Raw genomic sequence first — 17,499 nt, 5'->3', positions numbered from 1 at the left:
TGCTCTTTAATTATTTGCTAGTCTTATCTCTTATTTTTTTTATTTTTTATTTTTTTCTTAAAACTGCATTGTTGGTTAAGGGCTTGTAATTAAGCATTTCACTGTAAAGTCTACACCTGTTGTATTCGGCGCATGTGACAAATAAAATTTGATTTGATGTGTCAGCCAAAGCAGGAAATAGTGTTGAGGTAGAATACAGAAGATACTGAAAAAGGCTGAAAAAGGGTCAATTTAGCCTTTCAGAGTGAGTTTGTGAGTGGGAGGAAAAGTTTTGTGATTGGAAGAAAAAGGTTTGTGAGTGGAAGGAAAAGGTTTGTGAATGGAAGGAAAAGGTTTGTGAGTGGAAGGAAAAGGTTTGTGAGTGGAAGGAAAAGTTGCGGCAGGAAACGCCATGACCTTTGAATTGCCTGCCACTCGTTTTATTTCATCTAAACCGTAAGCTATCCTCACTTCAACACTAGTGTAATGTCTAGGGAGACAATACACACAGGTAGACCGCGAGGTGTTTTAAAGAGGACTGCTTCCTGGCCTGGTAAACACAAGGCAAGTATTCAGTTACACTGGTTTGAGGTTTAAATTAAAGGCATACACACATACACACACACACACACACACACACACGCTGGTTTAGTGTTTAAATGCATAATGCTGCATCGTCAATGTTACGCATTAACCAGTCAGAGAGAGAAACATCTGCAGAGGTTTTGTCTGCAGCCTCTGTTTGTCCGTGTAGTCAATGTACCATCTGTCTCAATAAAGACTAAATTGTTCTACCGAGGGAGACGATAGCAGAGTTTGATATTGGAAGATGTTGAGTTGTACACGCGGCACAGCCACTAATGGGAAGTGCTTGAGTGAGGATGGGAGATGGGAGACAGAAATCTGTTCACACACATATACACAAATCTGTTCACCACATGGATGGGTAAACACACTGTTTAGTGTCAACAGTCCACCTGCATTGCTTCGGTGTTGAACAAGTAGGGATTGCGGTGCAGGAATGTGTCACAGAGACAGACTGTCGTGTGTGTGTGTGTGTGTGTGTGTGTGTGTGTGTGTGTGTGTGTGTGTGTGTGTGTGTGTGTGTGTGTGTGTGTGTGTGTGTGTGTGTGTGTGTGTGTGTGTGTGTGTGTGTGTGTGTGTGTGTGTGTGCACTGATTCAATAGACCGGTGGTCGCCAAGGCATTCCTAGTCGATCACCAAACATTTTTGTAAAAAAAACTACGATAAGCCTTGCCAAAGACAGTACAGTATGAAGATAGGCTAAAACTGCTTCTCCAATAGAAATCCCAGATCACACTTGTAGGCTAGCTGCAGAAACACGTTGTTGGGTCTAATGGTCGTCTAGTGCCAAACTGCACATCCGCAGGCCATCAAATCAAAGGCACTCCTTCGATATAATGTAGTTGTTATTTAAAATATATATATATTTTTTTGTTACCACATATTTTGAGATATCCAATTGGTAGTTACAGTCTTGTCCCATCGTTGCAACTCACGTACGGACTCAGGAGAGGCGAAGGTCGAGAGCCATGCGTCCTCGAAAACACAACCCTGCCAAGCCACACTACTTCTTGACACACTGCTCCCTTAACCCAAAAGCCAGCCGCACCAATGTGTCGGAGGAAACACCATCCAACTGGCGACCGTGTCAGCGTGCATGCTCCCGGCCCGCCACAGGAGTTGCTAGAGCGCGATGGGACAAGGACATCCCAGCCGGCCAAACCCCCCTTAACCCGGACGATGCTGAGCCAATTGTGTGCCGGTCTCCCCTTCGCGGCCGGCTGCTTTGCAGCCTGGACTCAAACCCAAATCTGTAGTGACGCCTCTAGCACTGCAGTGCCTTAGACCGCTGAGCCACTCAGGATAAGTTGTTTTTGACAAAAATAAAAAGTGTCTGTTGTTCAGTTTCACAAAGTTGGAGCAATAACATGTTCAAAGACATTGGCTTGAATCTACGTTGAGTCTTTAGATTATGAGAATATTAACAACTAAGGAAGAATTTTTCACTTCTCTCATTGACTTCTCAAACCCCAAACCCCGGCCTGGTCTGTTTAGTCTGCTTCTCAAGCATTCCCGGAAGTCTAGCGATGTTGCGTCTCTGGGTTTAAAAACTCTGTGGACTTTCGTTCCTATATTTTTTTTTATTATGTAAAGTCGCGCTGTTGGCAGTAGGTGCACTTTTTTCAGCAGTCTTAGTGCCGAGATGGTAATGTGTTCCCATTTTAAACCATTTCATGTGTCTGAAGGTGGAACTCCGCCTACCCTGCAGGCCCAGAGAGCAAATCACGCGCACTTATAGGCCTACCGCTGGCCAATCAGATAGCTCAGATCACCATGTCTGCAGTTTCCTTGAGCCATAGACTAAAAAGAAGCCTCGAGCACACAGCAAATTTGATACTGTGAGATTGCTGAACTTGTAAAACCATGACTAGAGAGAGACTGTCAAAGAATACAGCAAACAGCTGCTGTTTTTAAACGTTTAAAACCATGACTAGAGAGAGACTGTCAACGAATACAGCAAAGAGCTGCTGTTTTTATGACTGAGTTCATGTTGAAGTTTTTACTCAGCACTGTCAACACTTTTAAAAGCCATGAAATGAGCGTTCTCCCTACTTCCACTAGCGCTACAACCAGCACTGCAGCTGCAATGAATGAGTACCAAAGTGTTTCCATAAGCTTACGTTGTTATTATTAGCAGCTTCCTGCTTGACTTTTTTAATATCAATGAATATTTCAATTTCTCTGGTCATCGGAGTAACAACGTGAATTGGTGCATGAGGCAGAAATAATGCAGTGCGACTCGAGTTTCGCCATCAACGGAAGACTGTGTCCCCAGAGGGAGGGAGAGCGGAGGGACGGTGAGTCGGGTGAGAGGCAGCCTCACCGCTGCGCCCTCCTCCCTCCCTTCAGACTAACCATCAGATGCAGGTCATCAGTCCAGTAAAAAAAAGGAAATGATTATGCTCACTCAGCTGAACCTCATAAGTAAAACAACAAATATATTACCAGTGTGATCATATACCTAAAATGTTGTAATATAATTTCTAAACGGTCTGAGAAGAACAACATTGGCAGGCAGTGGCGGTTCTAGCTTGTATGGCTCCCTGGGCAAACCCCCCCCCCAAAAGAAAAAGCACCATTCTGCACTAACTGGAATTTTTATTCAGACATTTGGAACAACACAAATAAATAATCATAACATTAAAACTATATAAATATATACAAAAATAAGTCTCATAACTATAAAAAAGAAGTAACAAAGACAAATAGAAACAAATCGTAGTATATAAATACAAATTAAAAAGAGAATCGAATTATTACACTATTACCCTATTGTTAACAAAAAACACACAAATAAAACTAAAATGCACAAATCCTATATCACACAAATACACAAATAGAATAAAACACTTAGAAAGAAGAGAACCTGATTATTACACTATTGCACTTCAAACAAGAAACACACAAACTAAATTGCACAACTGCCATTTAAACCCTGACCTTTCTATTACATCCTCATAAGAAATCTGCCCAGCAATTGCATGGTTCGTACTGATGACAGCAAGGCCACTAAGGTGTTCCTGTGACATGGTGGACCTCAGGTAGGATTTGATGAGCTTCAGCTTTGAAAAGCTCCTCTCTGCTTCAGCTACGGTCCCTGGAAGAGGAAGACAAATTCTGAGAGCAGTCCACAAATTTGGATACATTTCTGAGAGCTCCCTTTCGTGTATAAATATCAGCAGCTCAAGCAGGGTCATGGTCTTCGATGGCAAGTCAGGCAAGTTCTTCAGTTCCTGTACAAGCTCTCTGCCGTCCAAGTCTGAGTGTTCGTTATAGTGCAGTGTCATACTAAAGGCCTCACATTGTTCTGTCAGCTCCTCATTTGAGAGACTTTGGAAGGTTGACAGCACTACAAACTTCTCTCCCACATCTTCCAATGTGGAAAATCTTTCTGGGCTGAGGTTGCAGCATCAACAACGACGTTGATAAATGTCACCTCCAGCTTCTTCAGAGCATCACTGAAAGACTCATCAAATGATTCGTATGAAAAGTGCCGCTTTGTGGTCCTCAGCCTTTTTTTGATGTAGAACTGCCTCTACATTCAGATCCCTCGCAAATATCCTTGGCTGACGTTTGTGCAGTCATAAAGCCTGTTGCCCTGTAGTTGCTGAGACCTCTCTCTGTCTTTCTGAGAAGACTGACTGCAACATCCACATGCATACTGGGAGACTGCATCAGCTTGCTCACATGTTGGATCTGGCTCAAGATGTCAAACCACACCACTGTACAGATGCTGAAGCAGTATGATCCCACCTCCTCTGACAAGGACTGGGCCTCAATCTTTATCACATGGTCTTTGGTTTGATCCCTCACCTCAATCAGTGCCTCTCTCATCGCTGCTGCCTGATACCTCAGTGGCTCGACACTCTTAACTTTACTCTCCCACCTTGTCTCAGTCCACATCTTCAAAGTGATGTCCACATGTTTTTTCAGGATGGCCCATCGCTGTGTGGAGGCTGAGAACAAGGTGTACAGTTTGTGTAAGATGCCAAAGTAACCTGTGGCATCGACAGAACTCTTAGCAGCATCAGCCACAACCAGGTTCAATGTGTGAAAATAGAGCTCTTGGATTCATTTCCAAGAGTCTGGCTTGGACACCTTTGTTTTTGCCTCTAATGTTTGCCCCGTTATCATAAGACTGTCCTCTGCAGTCCTTAAAAAGCATTTTTAGCTCCTCTAATCTTTTGAGAATCAGGGATTCCAAACGTTGTCCCGTGGACTCCTCTGCCTCCAGAAAACCCATAACTTTTGTGGGGCTCCTCCTTCAGTGACACAATTCTAATCACAACTGACAACTGTTCAGTGTGGCTGAGGTGCAATCTAGAATGATAGCGAAGAATTTTGCCAGCTTGATGTCACTCACCGTTATTGAAATGACCTTGCTACTCAACAAATCAATGAGTTCATTCTGTATTTGGTGGCCAAGGTTGCTGGTGGTGTGACTCGAGGTCCCTTTTTGGACACGATTAAGGTGCTCTTTCATGACTGGATCAAATTGTGCCATCAGTTCAACCTCATTGACGAAATGTCCATTTGATGGAGAGTACAGTGCTTCTGTGTCCCCTTAGTGCCAGATTTCTCATTTCCAGAGACTACATAATAGCAGTCAGATGTGTCAACACCTCTCTCTCCATCTTATCCTCTCAGCCTCCATAAATGCCATCTCATGCTTATCAATTGTTTCCCCTTTTGTGAGTCTCATTGCCAGTTCTTTCCATGTTTTCATGCAGTTTTGGTGTTCTGGACTGTTGTCGTGTGAAGTGAGCAAAGAAGTTGCATGTTTCCAGTCTGTCAGTCCTGAGTTTGCTAAATAATTTTCTTCTTAGAAAAGAGTTTGCAGCAGAAGCAGAAGAGGCTGTTGTTTCTTTCAGAATACACCAACCAACTTCAAGGGATTTGTTGACCACTCACCAAGGTCTTCCTGAAATACTGGTGGTGGCAACTTCTTCCATCACTCTCATTCCTTGGGGAAACAAAGTGGTACCTCAATTAGTCCTCTGCAAACTAGTTGTGTCTGAATTCTGTCAGTCAGAACTGAAGGCCAGTCAGCAGGGTCTGTAGACAGTGGTTCATCCTCAGCAGCAGGATTTGGTGGGGATGCTGCTACAGGCATTTCTAATGGAGAGCACATGCGCATTAGTTTACACACATTATTCACAGCATGTATAGTGGTGGAAAATCCCACATACATACCCAGTAATAATAAAATCCTTGTTACCTACAATACGGAAACTTAGAACTTTGCAAAAGGGAAATTATTTATTTTGTTTATGTTATGCAGGGATACACACACACGTGCGCGTGCTCACAAACACACCTGAAGAATCCTGCTGGGGAGAAGTGGAAGCAAATGGGTCTTCATCCTCAGGCTCAGACAACATTTGTGAAGACACCTGTGTGGCTGAGGAGGTAGATGGCTCCTCATTCTGGCCAGTGCCAGAGGGTGCTCCAAAGTATTTCAGAAGTGCCCCTGAATTTGCATTGAAATACAGTATACAAATGCAACAAAATGTCTGCCAAACCACAGTATATATTCACAGTATTATGAATGATTTGTGGTTTATTTGGTAGCAATTTGCAGTGTGACTGATTTTACTAAAAGCATTAGTACTGTACAAAGTTAGAGGTGCGTTATTTGATAGATTCGCCCGCTCCCCCTACCTTGGGCTTCCAGTGGGGAGACCTGAGGTCAACCTACCCCCGCCCCCCTCCCCATCTCATACTTCTGAGTGGGAGACCTCCCAGGTAGTAGCCTGTCTAGCTCACAAACTAGAATCAGGGCTCCCACTCCGACAAGGTTATTTGACCCACAGTCCCACACGGTGACATGATATCATTGACGTGACGTGCAAATGAGCGATAGAAAATCTATTTTTTGTGCGGGCGCCCCGTGCCGCCCCTGGCGAGATGCCCCCCTGGTCGGCTGCCCATGTCGCCCAAACCTAAATCTGCAAATGTTGGCAGGTCAATTCAAGCATAGCCAATATGCAGTGGTAATGTATTGGGCCTATAGCCTACTACAAACCTGATTGATACAGAACTGTTTTTAATAGGTTCATGGTGCACTGGCTTACGTTTTTTAAGACGTGTTTAAAACTAAATCTGAGCGGTAGATCTCGGCTTGCATTTTGACTCAGAAAGTGATCCTAACTCAGAAAGTGATCCTGGCTCAGAAAGTGATCCTAACTCAGAAAGTGATCCTGGCTCAGAAAAGGTTGGTTACCACTGCACTAGACCTTTTGTCTCACCTAAACCCCAGTATAACTGATCCGGGAACCCTGATACACACACTCTCACAAACACACACTTTCACAAGAAACACACACAAACCCAGTGAGTAAAACGTAGAAACTCCAACAAACACAAAGACCGCAGAAAGACTTTGGCACAAAAGGCATGAAACCCACACATACTGCAGGCCCCCAGGCGTTTAGAGCAGAGTGGTGGGTCCCTGCCAGGAGAGGACTCTCCCAGTATAGTATCCCCTGTAACCACAACCTGTGGGAAGGTATCACAGTTTCAGCCATAAGGAATGAATGGACCTTAGTGTCTATGATCCCAATAGATCTGAGTGACAAGCTGAAATAGGAGACGTTTAGCACCTCTGCCCGCTCCCAAGTTCGGGGAATCTCGATCGGTATGTCAAGGGTTTCTGTGGAAGCAGGGGAATTCACAAAATATATTGCAGACACTGCAGGGTAGGTTCTACTACTGTACTCAACGTACGGGCTAGACTGGGAGCTTTGAGTGACATGTAACTTGCTCCCACAGTCAGAGAGAAATTAAGAGGATTAACTTTCACTGAGCATAAAAAGGGAATGATACACTGAATGTAATAACTCAAGTTAACAAACCCCAGAGGATGTCACTAACAGGATGTCACCCCATCAGACCCCTGCAGTAACCTACTGAAGTGTGTGTAAATGTACTCAAGCGGCGGTGAACTTAAGAGAGCCTGTAAGTGGATGATGGGTACTCTCCTCTCCTCAGCAATACTATCCACTTCACTGTAGAAACCGAAGCCAAATCGGCCGAAAAACTAAACAGAGATAGAGAGGGGGGGTGGGGGGGAAGAGAGAGAACACAGGGTATCTGCACTTACAGCTGGCGTGTCCCTACATCCACACACACAGAGTCAACCCCTCTCCACAGAGTACCACTCACTGGCATCGATTCCACCCCGCTGACCCCCTCTATCGGATTAACATATCGAAGACAAACATAGGGACATACTGTATGTACACACAGTCACTCACACATGTACAAACAAATACACATTAAACAAACATATGCTCTACACACACACACACACACACACACACACACACACACACACACACACACACACACACACACACACACACACACACACACACACACACACACACACACACACACACACACACACAGGGGACCACCCTGCACCATGTGGGTAGAGCACATGGCATTGAACCATCAAAAGATACACGTTCATTTTGTGCTGCCATCATTCATCTCTCCATGTGTACACACTGCAGTCCGCAGCCAATTATGACTGAAGCAGCAGCACATCTTTCTGTCCATCGACAGATCGACAGGCAGGGGAGGGGCTATTTATAGTGCAACATTAAAAGAGCTGCTCACAACTTACCGACTGGAACTCCCTTTCATTAGGGAAATAAGGAAATGTATTAAAAGCCTTTAGAGACTAGTAAGAGAGACGCAAACAGATTGGGTCTCTAAATAAAAAGATAGAGATAGACTATAGCCTACATACAGAGCTTTACATATAGACTGATCTATCTCTATGATGAAAACCTCAATACTGAGAGAACAGTGGTTTGGGAGGGGCAGAGAGGAAGTATGGTAAACCAGCATCCAGGCATACAGATGCAAGTTTGGGGAACTAACAGGAAGTAAACAGCTAAATGCTGAGAGAAATGGGATGAGAGAGGACGTACGGCAACGCTACAATCAGACCAGGGCCACCATTTTGGCTCAAACCCAATTAGTGCCAATTACCTGGACTGTTGACAATCAACCCTCTGGGTCATGACAATGGAGAGGAGAGGAATGACAGGGTTGAGAGGCTGGCAGCTGTACCATGTGGAGACCGAGTGAGTGGCGCTAAACAAAAGATTCCTGAAATGATGGCTGCCTGCCTTCCTATTCTGTCAATGGCAGCCACGCTCCACTTCACATGCTCATTGACACATACAACAGCATGAGATAAAGAGCCCAGATTGAGAGGCATGCACACACACACACCACACACACACACACACACACACACACACACACACACACACACACACACACACACACACACACACTAAGAACAGGTGGGTCCCCACTCCGATCAAAGAGCATTTGACTGGTTCATGTCCCCAGTTCACTGTAGCGTGTAATGTGACAGGATCCTGGTTAAAACAACTGGATGTGTGTACACCAGTGGAGGCTGCTGAGGGGAGGACGGCTCATAATAATGGCTGGAATGGAGCAAATGGAACAGCATCAAACACATGGAAACCATGTGTTTAATTCTTGTATTTGATACCATTCCACCCATTCCGCTCCAGCTATTACCAAATACACAGTCCTCCCCAATTAAGGTGCCACCAACCTCCTGTGGTGTACACTGTGTGCCCATGTGAAAAAATCTTAATCCCCATAATTCCCTCTGTTCTGGACGCGTGCCTGTTGGCGTCTTAACAGGTCAGAGACAGGCAGCGCAGGATTGTGTGTACAGTACAGTACAGTGGCACATGTCAACACAAAGGGCGCAGTGTGGGGACAACTGGCCATTGTGGGGACACACAGGGTAGGCAGATGGGGTAATAAACGGGATTGGGGCCTGCAGAACAAGGGTTATCGCACAGCACTCCTTCAGCACGGGTTCTCTCTGTTACTGGTCAATGGTTCAGTCACAGTCTGTACCACAGAAATATCATCTGTAGATAGGGCTGGGAACTGTTCTATAGATTCTATTTCTATGGTGTGTACTCTGTGACTCAAATAAGATGGTGTTAAGAGCTTGTGTTTAAGTCATTCAAAGGTCAGCCGGAGAGTTGTAACATTAGCAAGCAGGCTAGCCTCCATATGTTCCTTCACCCATGAGTTCCAAACCGTTTACATCAGTATACGGACTTAATATTCCATGTCTGGTGCTGACTTCCTCTGGGCACTTCCATGGGAAGGTAAGAGGGGGTGACTAATGGAGACATTCCCATCCCAGATAATGACTGAGTGTGTACACAGTCTGGGTTGTACACAGAAATCTGACAGCGCAACAAGCAAGAAACACAATAAGCTCCTACTCCCTCTCCACCAACCACTAAGGAAACTGGATGAGGTAACGCAACAAATATCCGCTATAACATTTGTAATGCACACTGCACTGCCTTACACAGTCATAAAAACAAAAACAAAATATCCCCTGGGCCATCTTCAAGGGAAAACAGCAACTTGTTTGTTTCATTTTTCCAGATCCATCCTATTTATAACAACAAGCCCTTAATACATTCCTACTTACATCGGTCCAATCCTGGAAAACAAGCTGAAAATCTGTGAGGGCAAGACACAAATACTCAGACTGTTTCTTCTTGAGTGGTTTCACCATCATCACTAATCAGGCTAGTGGTGTGTGTGTGTGTGTGTGTGTGTGTGTGTGTGTGTGTGTGTGTGTGTGTGTGTGTGTGTGTGTGTGTGTGTGTGTGTGTGTGTGTGTGTGTGTGTGTGTGTGTGTGTGTGTGTGTGTGTGTGTGTGTGTAGTAGTAGTCCCCATTCCCTAGTATGTTTAGAGATCTTAGATGGGTAACACAAATCAGAGCTATCGTATTTTTATTATCTTATTTCCTGGTTGAAGAGAAATCACTTTCACTGCAACAAAGCCCTCTCGGGGGACAGTGTGGGTACTGAACAGAGCACACAGCACTTTGATTAAAACACCAGCCTGGGAGACATTTAGTTAAGTCTTCCAAATGGCACCCTATTCCCTTTATAGTGCACTACTTTTGACCAGGACCCTCAAAAGTAGTGCACTACATAGTGAATAGGGGGCCATTTGGGAAAGAGCCTAGAAAGAGGCATTGGCACATGGGCCAGCTAAACAATCTGGGTGATGTGGATGGACAGTTTGTGCTCTCAAGATGACAAGGCAGAGAATTATGGGAAATGTTATCCCTGTATCAAATTACCTGTGACCCAAATGGTTCCCTATTCCCTAAATAGTGCACAACTTTTGAACACGGCTCTGTTCAAGATTAGTCCACTATATAGGAAATACGGTGCTATTTGGGGCACAAACTTTCCCATTTATAAACTAAACATCCAACGAGCAAGGCCTTTTCCTCCATTTATGAGAAAAACATCCAGCGAGCAAGGCCTATTCTTCCATGTATGAGCAAAACATCCAACGAGCAAGGCCTATTCCTCCATTTATGAGCAAAACATCCAACGAGCAAGGCCTATTCCTCCATTTATGAACTAAACATCCAGCGAGCAAGGCCTATTCCTCCATTTATGAGCAAAACATCCAGCGAGCAAGGCCTATTCCTCCATTTATGAGCAAAACATCCAGCGAGCAAGGCCTATTCTTCCATTTATGAGCAAAACATCCAACGAGCAAGGCCTATTCCTCCATTTATGAGCAAAACATCCAGCGAGCAAGGCCTATTCCTCCATTTATGAGCAAAACATCCAGCGAGCAAGGCCTATTCTTCCATTTATGAGCAAAACATCCAACGAGCAAGGCCTATTCCTCCATTTATGAGCAAAACATCCAGCGAGCAAGGCCTATTCTTCCATTTATGAGCAAAACATCCAACGAGCAAGGCCTATTCCTCCATTTATGAGCAAAACATCCAACGAGCAAGGCCTATTCCTCCATTTATGAGCAAAACATCCAGCGAGCAAGGCCTATTCTTCCATTTATGAGCAAAACATCCAGCGAGCAAGGCCTATTCTTCCATTTATGAGCAAAACATCCAACGAGCAAGGCCTATTCCTCCATTTATGAACTAAACATCCAACGAGCAAGGCCTATTCCTCCATTTATGAGCAAAACATCCAGCGAGCAAGGCCTATTCTTCCATGTATGAGCAAAACATCCAACGAGCAAGGCCTATTCTTCCATGTATGAGCAAAACATCCAACGAGCAAGGCCTATTCCTCCATTTATGAGCAAAACATCCAACGAGCAAGGCCTATTCCTCCATTTATGAGCAAAACATCCAGCGAGCAAGGCCTATTCTTCCATTTATGAACTAAACATCCAACGAGCAAGGCCTATTCCTCCATTTATGAACTAAACATCCAATGAGCAAGGCCTATTCCTCCATTTATGAACTAAACATCCAATGAGCAAGGTCTATTCCTCCATTTATGAACGTCCAACTATTCCTTTTTTTTCAGTCACCCAATGGTTGCCAGTAAAAAGCCCAATTTCTGGTCCACCATCCACCCTATCATTTATCTTCCTTAGTGTCCACTGTGAGGAGCTGAGTGACCCTAAAGGTCAACATTTCCAATGTATGACAAATGGAAGGGGTCATTTAAGAGGTGGACGGGGGAGGGAATAAAAGAGTGAAAGGGCATTTGTAGCTGCCAGACTGGACAGCAACCCCTTCTATAGGCTATATTTGGTTCGCCCCCCTCCCATCTAGTCTGAAGGCCACTTGAGAAATTCAAAGCGACGCCGCGCTGCATAAAGGCAGTGGATTGAGAGGCCCGCTTAATGCCTGTCCACAATGTCTACCCCCCCACACACACACTCACACACTCACACATACACACACACACCAAAGACCCCCACCCCTTTTTCCCGTAATCCCATGAGTCCCCGGCCAGTCCTCCCAGAGCCTGAAAGAGCGAGCCTGACACGAGTCTCTGACTTCCCCCCCTTCCCCCCCCCCTCCCCCCCCCTAACCCCATTATACTTCCTTTGTCCCCCCCCTGAGGGACCAGGAGTGAGTGTAGGGCCCGTCGGCCGGGCTGGAGCAGGCAGGTGTTGAGGCAGCTCCAGTGGGATGGAGTGGTGGGAGAGAGGGTGTGCGAGTCGGGGGGGGGGGGTCTGGTTCTCCGTCTGTCAGGACAACCTGATGGCCTGGGCATAACACATACACATCCCTTGTTTGTCGCTGACATGACAGCCCACAGGGCCACAGACGGAGCAACGGCAACTGTAACCAGGATTATGTATTGCTCTAAATGCATTTGGGAGGGTTGATGTCAGGAGGACTGGAGGAGGGACACACCCACCACAACCTGCTTGCTTCTTTTATCTGGCTCTCCGCTTCCCATTTGTCAGGCATCAAGGGCTCAACTCACCGCCACCGCAGGAATGACAGGAGTTAGACTTTATAATAATGGGAAGGATAGTTGACTTGTTATTCTATGAGTATTGGGGAGATGATTAAGCTCAGCTCATAAGTCACAGTTTTAGTACTAAACACGGCAGTAATAAAGCACATGCTAACTTGTAACAAGTTACAAAGTTAGGACCGCAAACGGCTCCTCACATAAAAAGACAGGTAAGTTGACACCCTTCATGAGGGCGCATGCAACAGAGAGAGTCTGTAACACAACAACTATACATACCTTGTCGAACAGAGATTTCCATTGCTGAGATGGGGAAAGAGGAAAGGAGCGGGGAGGGAAAGAGGAAAGGAGCGGGGAGGGAAAGAGGAAAGGAGCAGGGAGGGAAAGAGGAAAGGAGCGGGGAGGGAAAGAGGAAAGGAGCGGGGAGGGAAAGAGGAAAGGAGCGGGGAGGGAAAGAGGAAAGGAGCAGGGAGGGAAAGAGGAAAGGAGCGGGGAGGGAAAGAGGAAAGGAGCGGGGAGGGAAAGAGGAAAGGAGCGGGGAGGGAAAGAGGAAAGGAGCGGGGAGGGAAAGGGGAAAGGAGCGGGGAGGGAAAGGGAGAGAGAGAAAAGAGGAAAGAAAAGATTTCAGAGAGAAAGGTGCCATTTAACAGACAGACACACCTGTCATTAAGGAATGATATATATCAGCAGGTAGCATACAAGGGCTTTCCTTCATTCAATGAATCAATATCATTGAACAATTGAGTCATCATCAGTTATGTATGGTAGTAGCCATGCTACGCCTGCTCGGTTAGCTGTAATGAACACATATAGTCAAGTGATGATATAATGACTATTGTCTATGAAGCTGTCTGAGAATGGTCGCTGGCATAGTAATATTCATAGCTTACAACCATAACACAGTATGATATAATGCTGACATAACATAGGCCATCATTGTAAATAAAAATGAGTTATTATTTGAATTGTTTAGTTAAATAAAAACATACGCTAGTGTAGAATACACCGTGGGAAAAATGTGCCTTTAGGGGGATCTTCTGTTTTAGGATGAAATTGAAAAACGCTGATGACAATATGAATATGGCTCAATACTTACGTCCTCTGGGGCCACGGGAAGGACATCGATACTCTCCAGCACTTCTATCTCGTCTCCCTCCGCGTTCGCCGCCACTGCTGGAGAGGAATGCACCGGTACGTCCCGAGACGCGTCCGGCATCGTCAGGCTGCGGCTGCCCCTCTCCTCAATCCTCTACTGGGCGATTCAATATTAAATCCTTACCGACAAACAATATCCATTCTCTGATATTTGAGACACATTACGCACATAATCCATATTTGAGAAATCCCAAGCGAGGCTAATCAACGCAGGTGTCTCAAACACAATTGGGTATCCTTATTCCAACCCTGGTCCTTTGAGGCTATTTGGAAAAATATATTAGCCCACAAAATAACATCTAACCTCCGTTTGTTCACAAGCTCATTGACGAGAAAATATATGTTCAATAGATCCACGCACAGAGAAAAAGTTGAGTGCCGAGTTGAGTGTCCGTGGAGTGCGCATCTGCATCTCGCCACTCCGATCGACAGTGTGTATGTGTAACAACTGGATTGGGTGTGTGTGGCCACCAAGTCCTTCTCCTATTTCATACGACAGCCCACCTGCACCTCAGTCCAGCTCTCTGTTGACAGACACGGCATTTTTCACTGCCGAAGTACTGAATTCTCATTGGGACGGACAGGCAGGCAACTATCCAAGTTGACAGCAGTGATTGTTCATTCCAATGTGACTCACCTGAAAATGAAATAGAATAGAGGTGTGTGTGGCAATAATTAAAGCAATTGGCTACTCACTTCAATAGTGAATAAGAGAAGACGTCATAGTGTATTACAAGGCAATAGGCATAGTTGTACAAAAAAACAACAGCATAAAACAGCATGTAATGCTACTCAGTCTACTTCGCAAAAATCAGCATGCGTAGCCTAAATGTCATGTCAGTCGGTCACTGAACACTCACTCCAAAGACGTCTAGTCGACCGTCCAAAAGTCGCGCAAGTGTAAATTCAGGTGCGTCATTGTACCCTCGCAGTTGTTTACAGCGACGCAGATCAGCCAGCTGCCGAGCTCCGCTGTCTCACAGTCAGCAGCCTCTAGGAACACACTGACTCTGCTCCCCCAGTTGGATCGGGACCAGCCTGCAATCTGGCCCTGTTCAAGCCGGTAGGCAGGCAGGCAAGTACCTTCGGCTCCGTTGCACTGCCGCATGCGTGCCTCCGGCGCAGAGAAAGATGGGTTTTTGGCTGCGAGGTGAGAACACCACCCACACCAACAGAAGGCTTCGAGGAACCCCGGTTCACACCAGCTGGCTCTCACTCCGGTACTTTATCACGTTATGTCATCAGATAGACAGTGCGCGCGTGTGACTCAGTGAGTAGACTTGGCTGAAGAGTATTCAAATTCAACTCTCACAAATTTGGGTGTAGGCTATTAAAATACATAACATAGTATTCAGACAGTGGAAGTGCCTGATACGGATCTAATTCAAAGAGGGCCAATCCAACATTCACTGAAAGGGTAGTACATTCAATCATGAAGCATAGCACCTACTGATCTACTATCATAGTCAGTTTAGGACACCTATAGTACCAAGTACCAACCAATGTTTTACTTTTTTTTCACCTTCCTTCCTCTCTGTATCTGGGTGGTAAAGTGGGTTGAGGTTCAGAGGAGGGTAATAAGGGCCTGTAAATTCCAGGTTGCGTTTTAGGGTCATAAACAAACACTCCCCTGCAGGCCTGCAATGACAATCAGCAAAATGATGGGTCTTCCATTCCAGAGGACCACCTACCCATTATCTATAATCACTTCAAACAAACCATTCATTTAAGATCAACCTATGTGTGTGTTCTGTTGTTTGTGTGCACATGCATGTGCTTGTGTGTGCCCACGTAAGTTATTTTGTGGCTGTGGGGTGCAGCTGCTTTTGAGTGGGTAGCACTGTAAAGAGATTGTATCTCTCTCACAAAACTTCCCCGCGCTATTCGATAGTATTACCATGGAAACAATATGGCAAAGGTTATTTTTAACCTTATGGGTCTTCTGACACCTACACAGCACTTTTGGATGAAACTGCAGCCTACAATGTTTTAACAGCGAAATACTATACTACCAACCCTACAGTCCTCAACTGGCCTCAAAACGCTTCCTCCGAGAGAGCTAAGCTGTTGGGATGCCATCTGCAGTCAACTGTACAATTACCATGTGTGAGATCACAATTACACTAATCTCATCACCCAGAACCAAATCTCAACTACTCTATAAGTATACTGAATGTGGGTTCTCCATTTCTAATGACTTTTCCTATTACTTTAGCCTAACACTGCTGTGGTTTCCATTCAAACTTCTATTTAGATCATGCTCACTTGAGTATCACCTTCTGATAGCCTTGGCTTAACTAACCCATGAGCAAAGCATTCCAATCCACTGCTGGTTGCACATACTGAAATCTATGCAATTTGGCCTGTCAGTTAGACACTTACTCATATGTTACTCATGAGTTACAGCGACACTTGGAGACAATCATAGTATCCACATCCCCCATGTCGCCAGTGAGTGACTCAAACCATTGGCAGGCAACCGCCAATTTAAGTGATCTAATTGGGTGAAGCGTTCACATGTCAACTTTCACAGGTCAACTGCAGGTGGCGTCAGCTCTGAAAGTGGAACAGCCCACGGAACAGAAGAGAGAGCAGAGGAACGGAGGCTAACCGCGGGTAAACACCTGCACTGCGAGAGGAATGCTTATGAACTCTGCCTCAGAATGTGAGTAGTAGCTCTGTCTGCGTAGGTGTTAACTGGTGAAAACAGGTACATATGACCTGCTAGACACACATGTACTCACTCACACGTACACACTTTTAAGGCTCTGCGTTCCATGTATTTGCATCTCTCTCACACAAAAACACACGCAGAGTAAAAATAAAAAGACCGATCGGTTAGTCCCTAGGGAATAATCTTCATGGCTTAACAGGCAATTTTATGCAGTCTGGTGGGGATCATTAGAGAGAGACTAGTTACATCTGGTCCCTGAGGGACACGTTTGGGCCCTGCATATTGTTATTAGGTAGCCGTGGTGGTGTACAGTCTGTGCTGTCTGTGGATATTGGAATCATTATGACAATACTGCCACCATGTGTCCACAGGCAGACCTACAGTTACATCACCTCATCACATGACCTCATCCTTCACGTGAACTTTGGGAGCAAGAATCAGGGGTAATGACATCACTGGCTGCCTCCTTCCCTACCCCTCAGTTGGACCTTCCCTGACCAATGTAGTGAGGACCTGGAATGAAATGACCTCAAGACAACAAATACACTCTAGCCAAAATTACACCAATCACTTCTGCAGATGACTTGCATAATGTGCTCTGAGGAAGGTACTGTTCCCGAAAACGTTGGCGATACCCAAAAAATCATTGGAAGCGTATATATTATGCGACTTTATTTAAATGTACCTCTCCGTTTGTCAGCACCTCTGACTATTTGGATGTGCATCAACTGCTCTGCTTTTTATATAAAGTGCATAATGGGGGAAAAAAGGATGGATCCCAAATGCAATAAAACATTCTTGACACAGGA

At 45.2% G+C, this 17,499-nt stretch overlaps 1 protein-coding gene and 1 long non-coding RNA gene across 4 annotated transcripts in view; one reads left to right on the top strand and one right to left on the bottom strand.

Annotated features, from left to right (window-relative positions):
• The window catches only part of LOC139568489 (rhomboid-related protein 3-like), a 74,608-nt gene extending 59,445 nt beyond the window's left edge, over positions 1–15,163 (bottom strand). Inside the window, exons 1-3 of one of the 3 annotated variants that reach the window (XM_071390340.1) lie at positions 14,877–15,163; positions 13,958–14,653; positions 13,141–13,164 (exon numbers count right to left, since the gene is read on the bottom strand). In XM_071390340.1, coding sequence (XP_071246441.1) covers positions 13,141–13,164; positions 13,958–14,077 — 144 coding nt within the window. In that variant the 5' untranslated portion in view covers positions 14,078–14,653; positions 14,877–15,163. Of the gene's footprint in view, positions 1–13,140; positions 13,165–13,957 lie in introns of all 3 variants that reach the window. The other 2 variants (XM_071390339.1, XM_071390341.1) reach the window with 2 other exon arrangements.
• On the top strand, positions 15,152–17,496 carry LOC139568490 (uncharacterized). The gene is made up of 3 exons (XR_011673617.1): positions 15,152–15,236; positions 16,550–16,681; positions 17,062–17,496. It is a non-coding gene; the product is annotated as an uncharacterized lncRNA (long non-coding RNA).
• Positions 17,497–17,499: the final 3 nt, after the last annotated feature.

This window comes from Salvelinus alpinus, chromosome 2, assembly GCF_045679555.1.
Source record: "Salvelinus alpinus chromosome 2, SLU_Salpinus.1, whole genome shotgun sequence".
NCBI classification, from domain to species: domain Eukaryota; kingdom Metazoa; phylum Chordata; class Actinopteri; order Salmoniformes; family Salmonidae; genus Salvelinus; species Salvelinus alpinus.
This window is presented reverse-complemented; position numbering and strand designations above follow the sequence as displayed.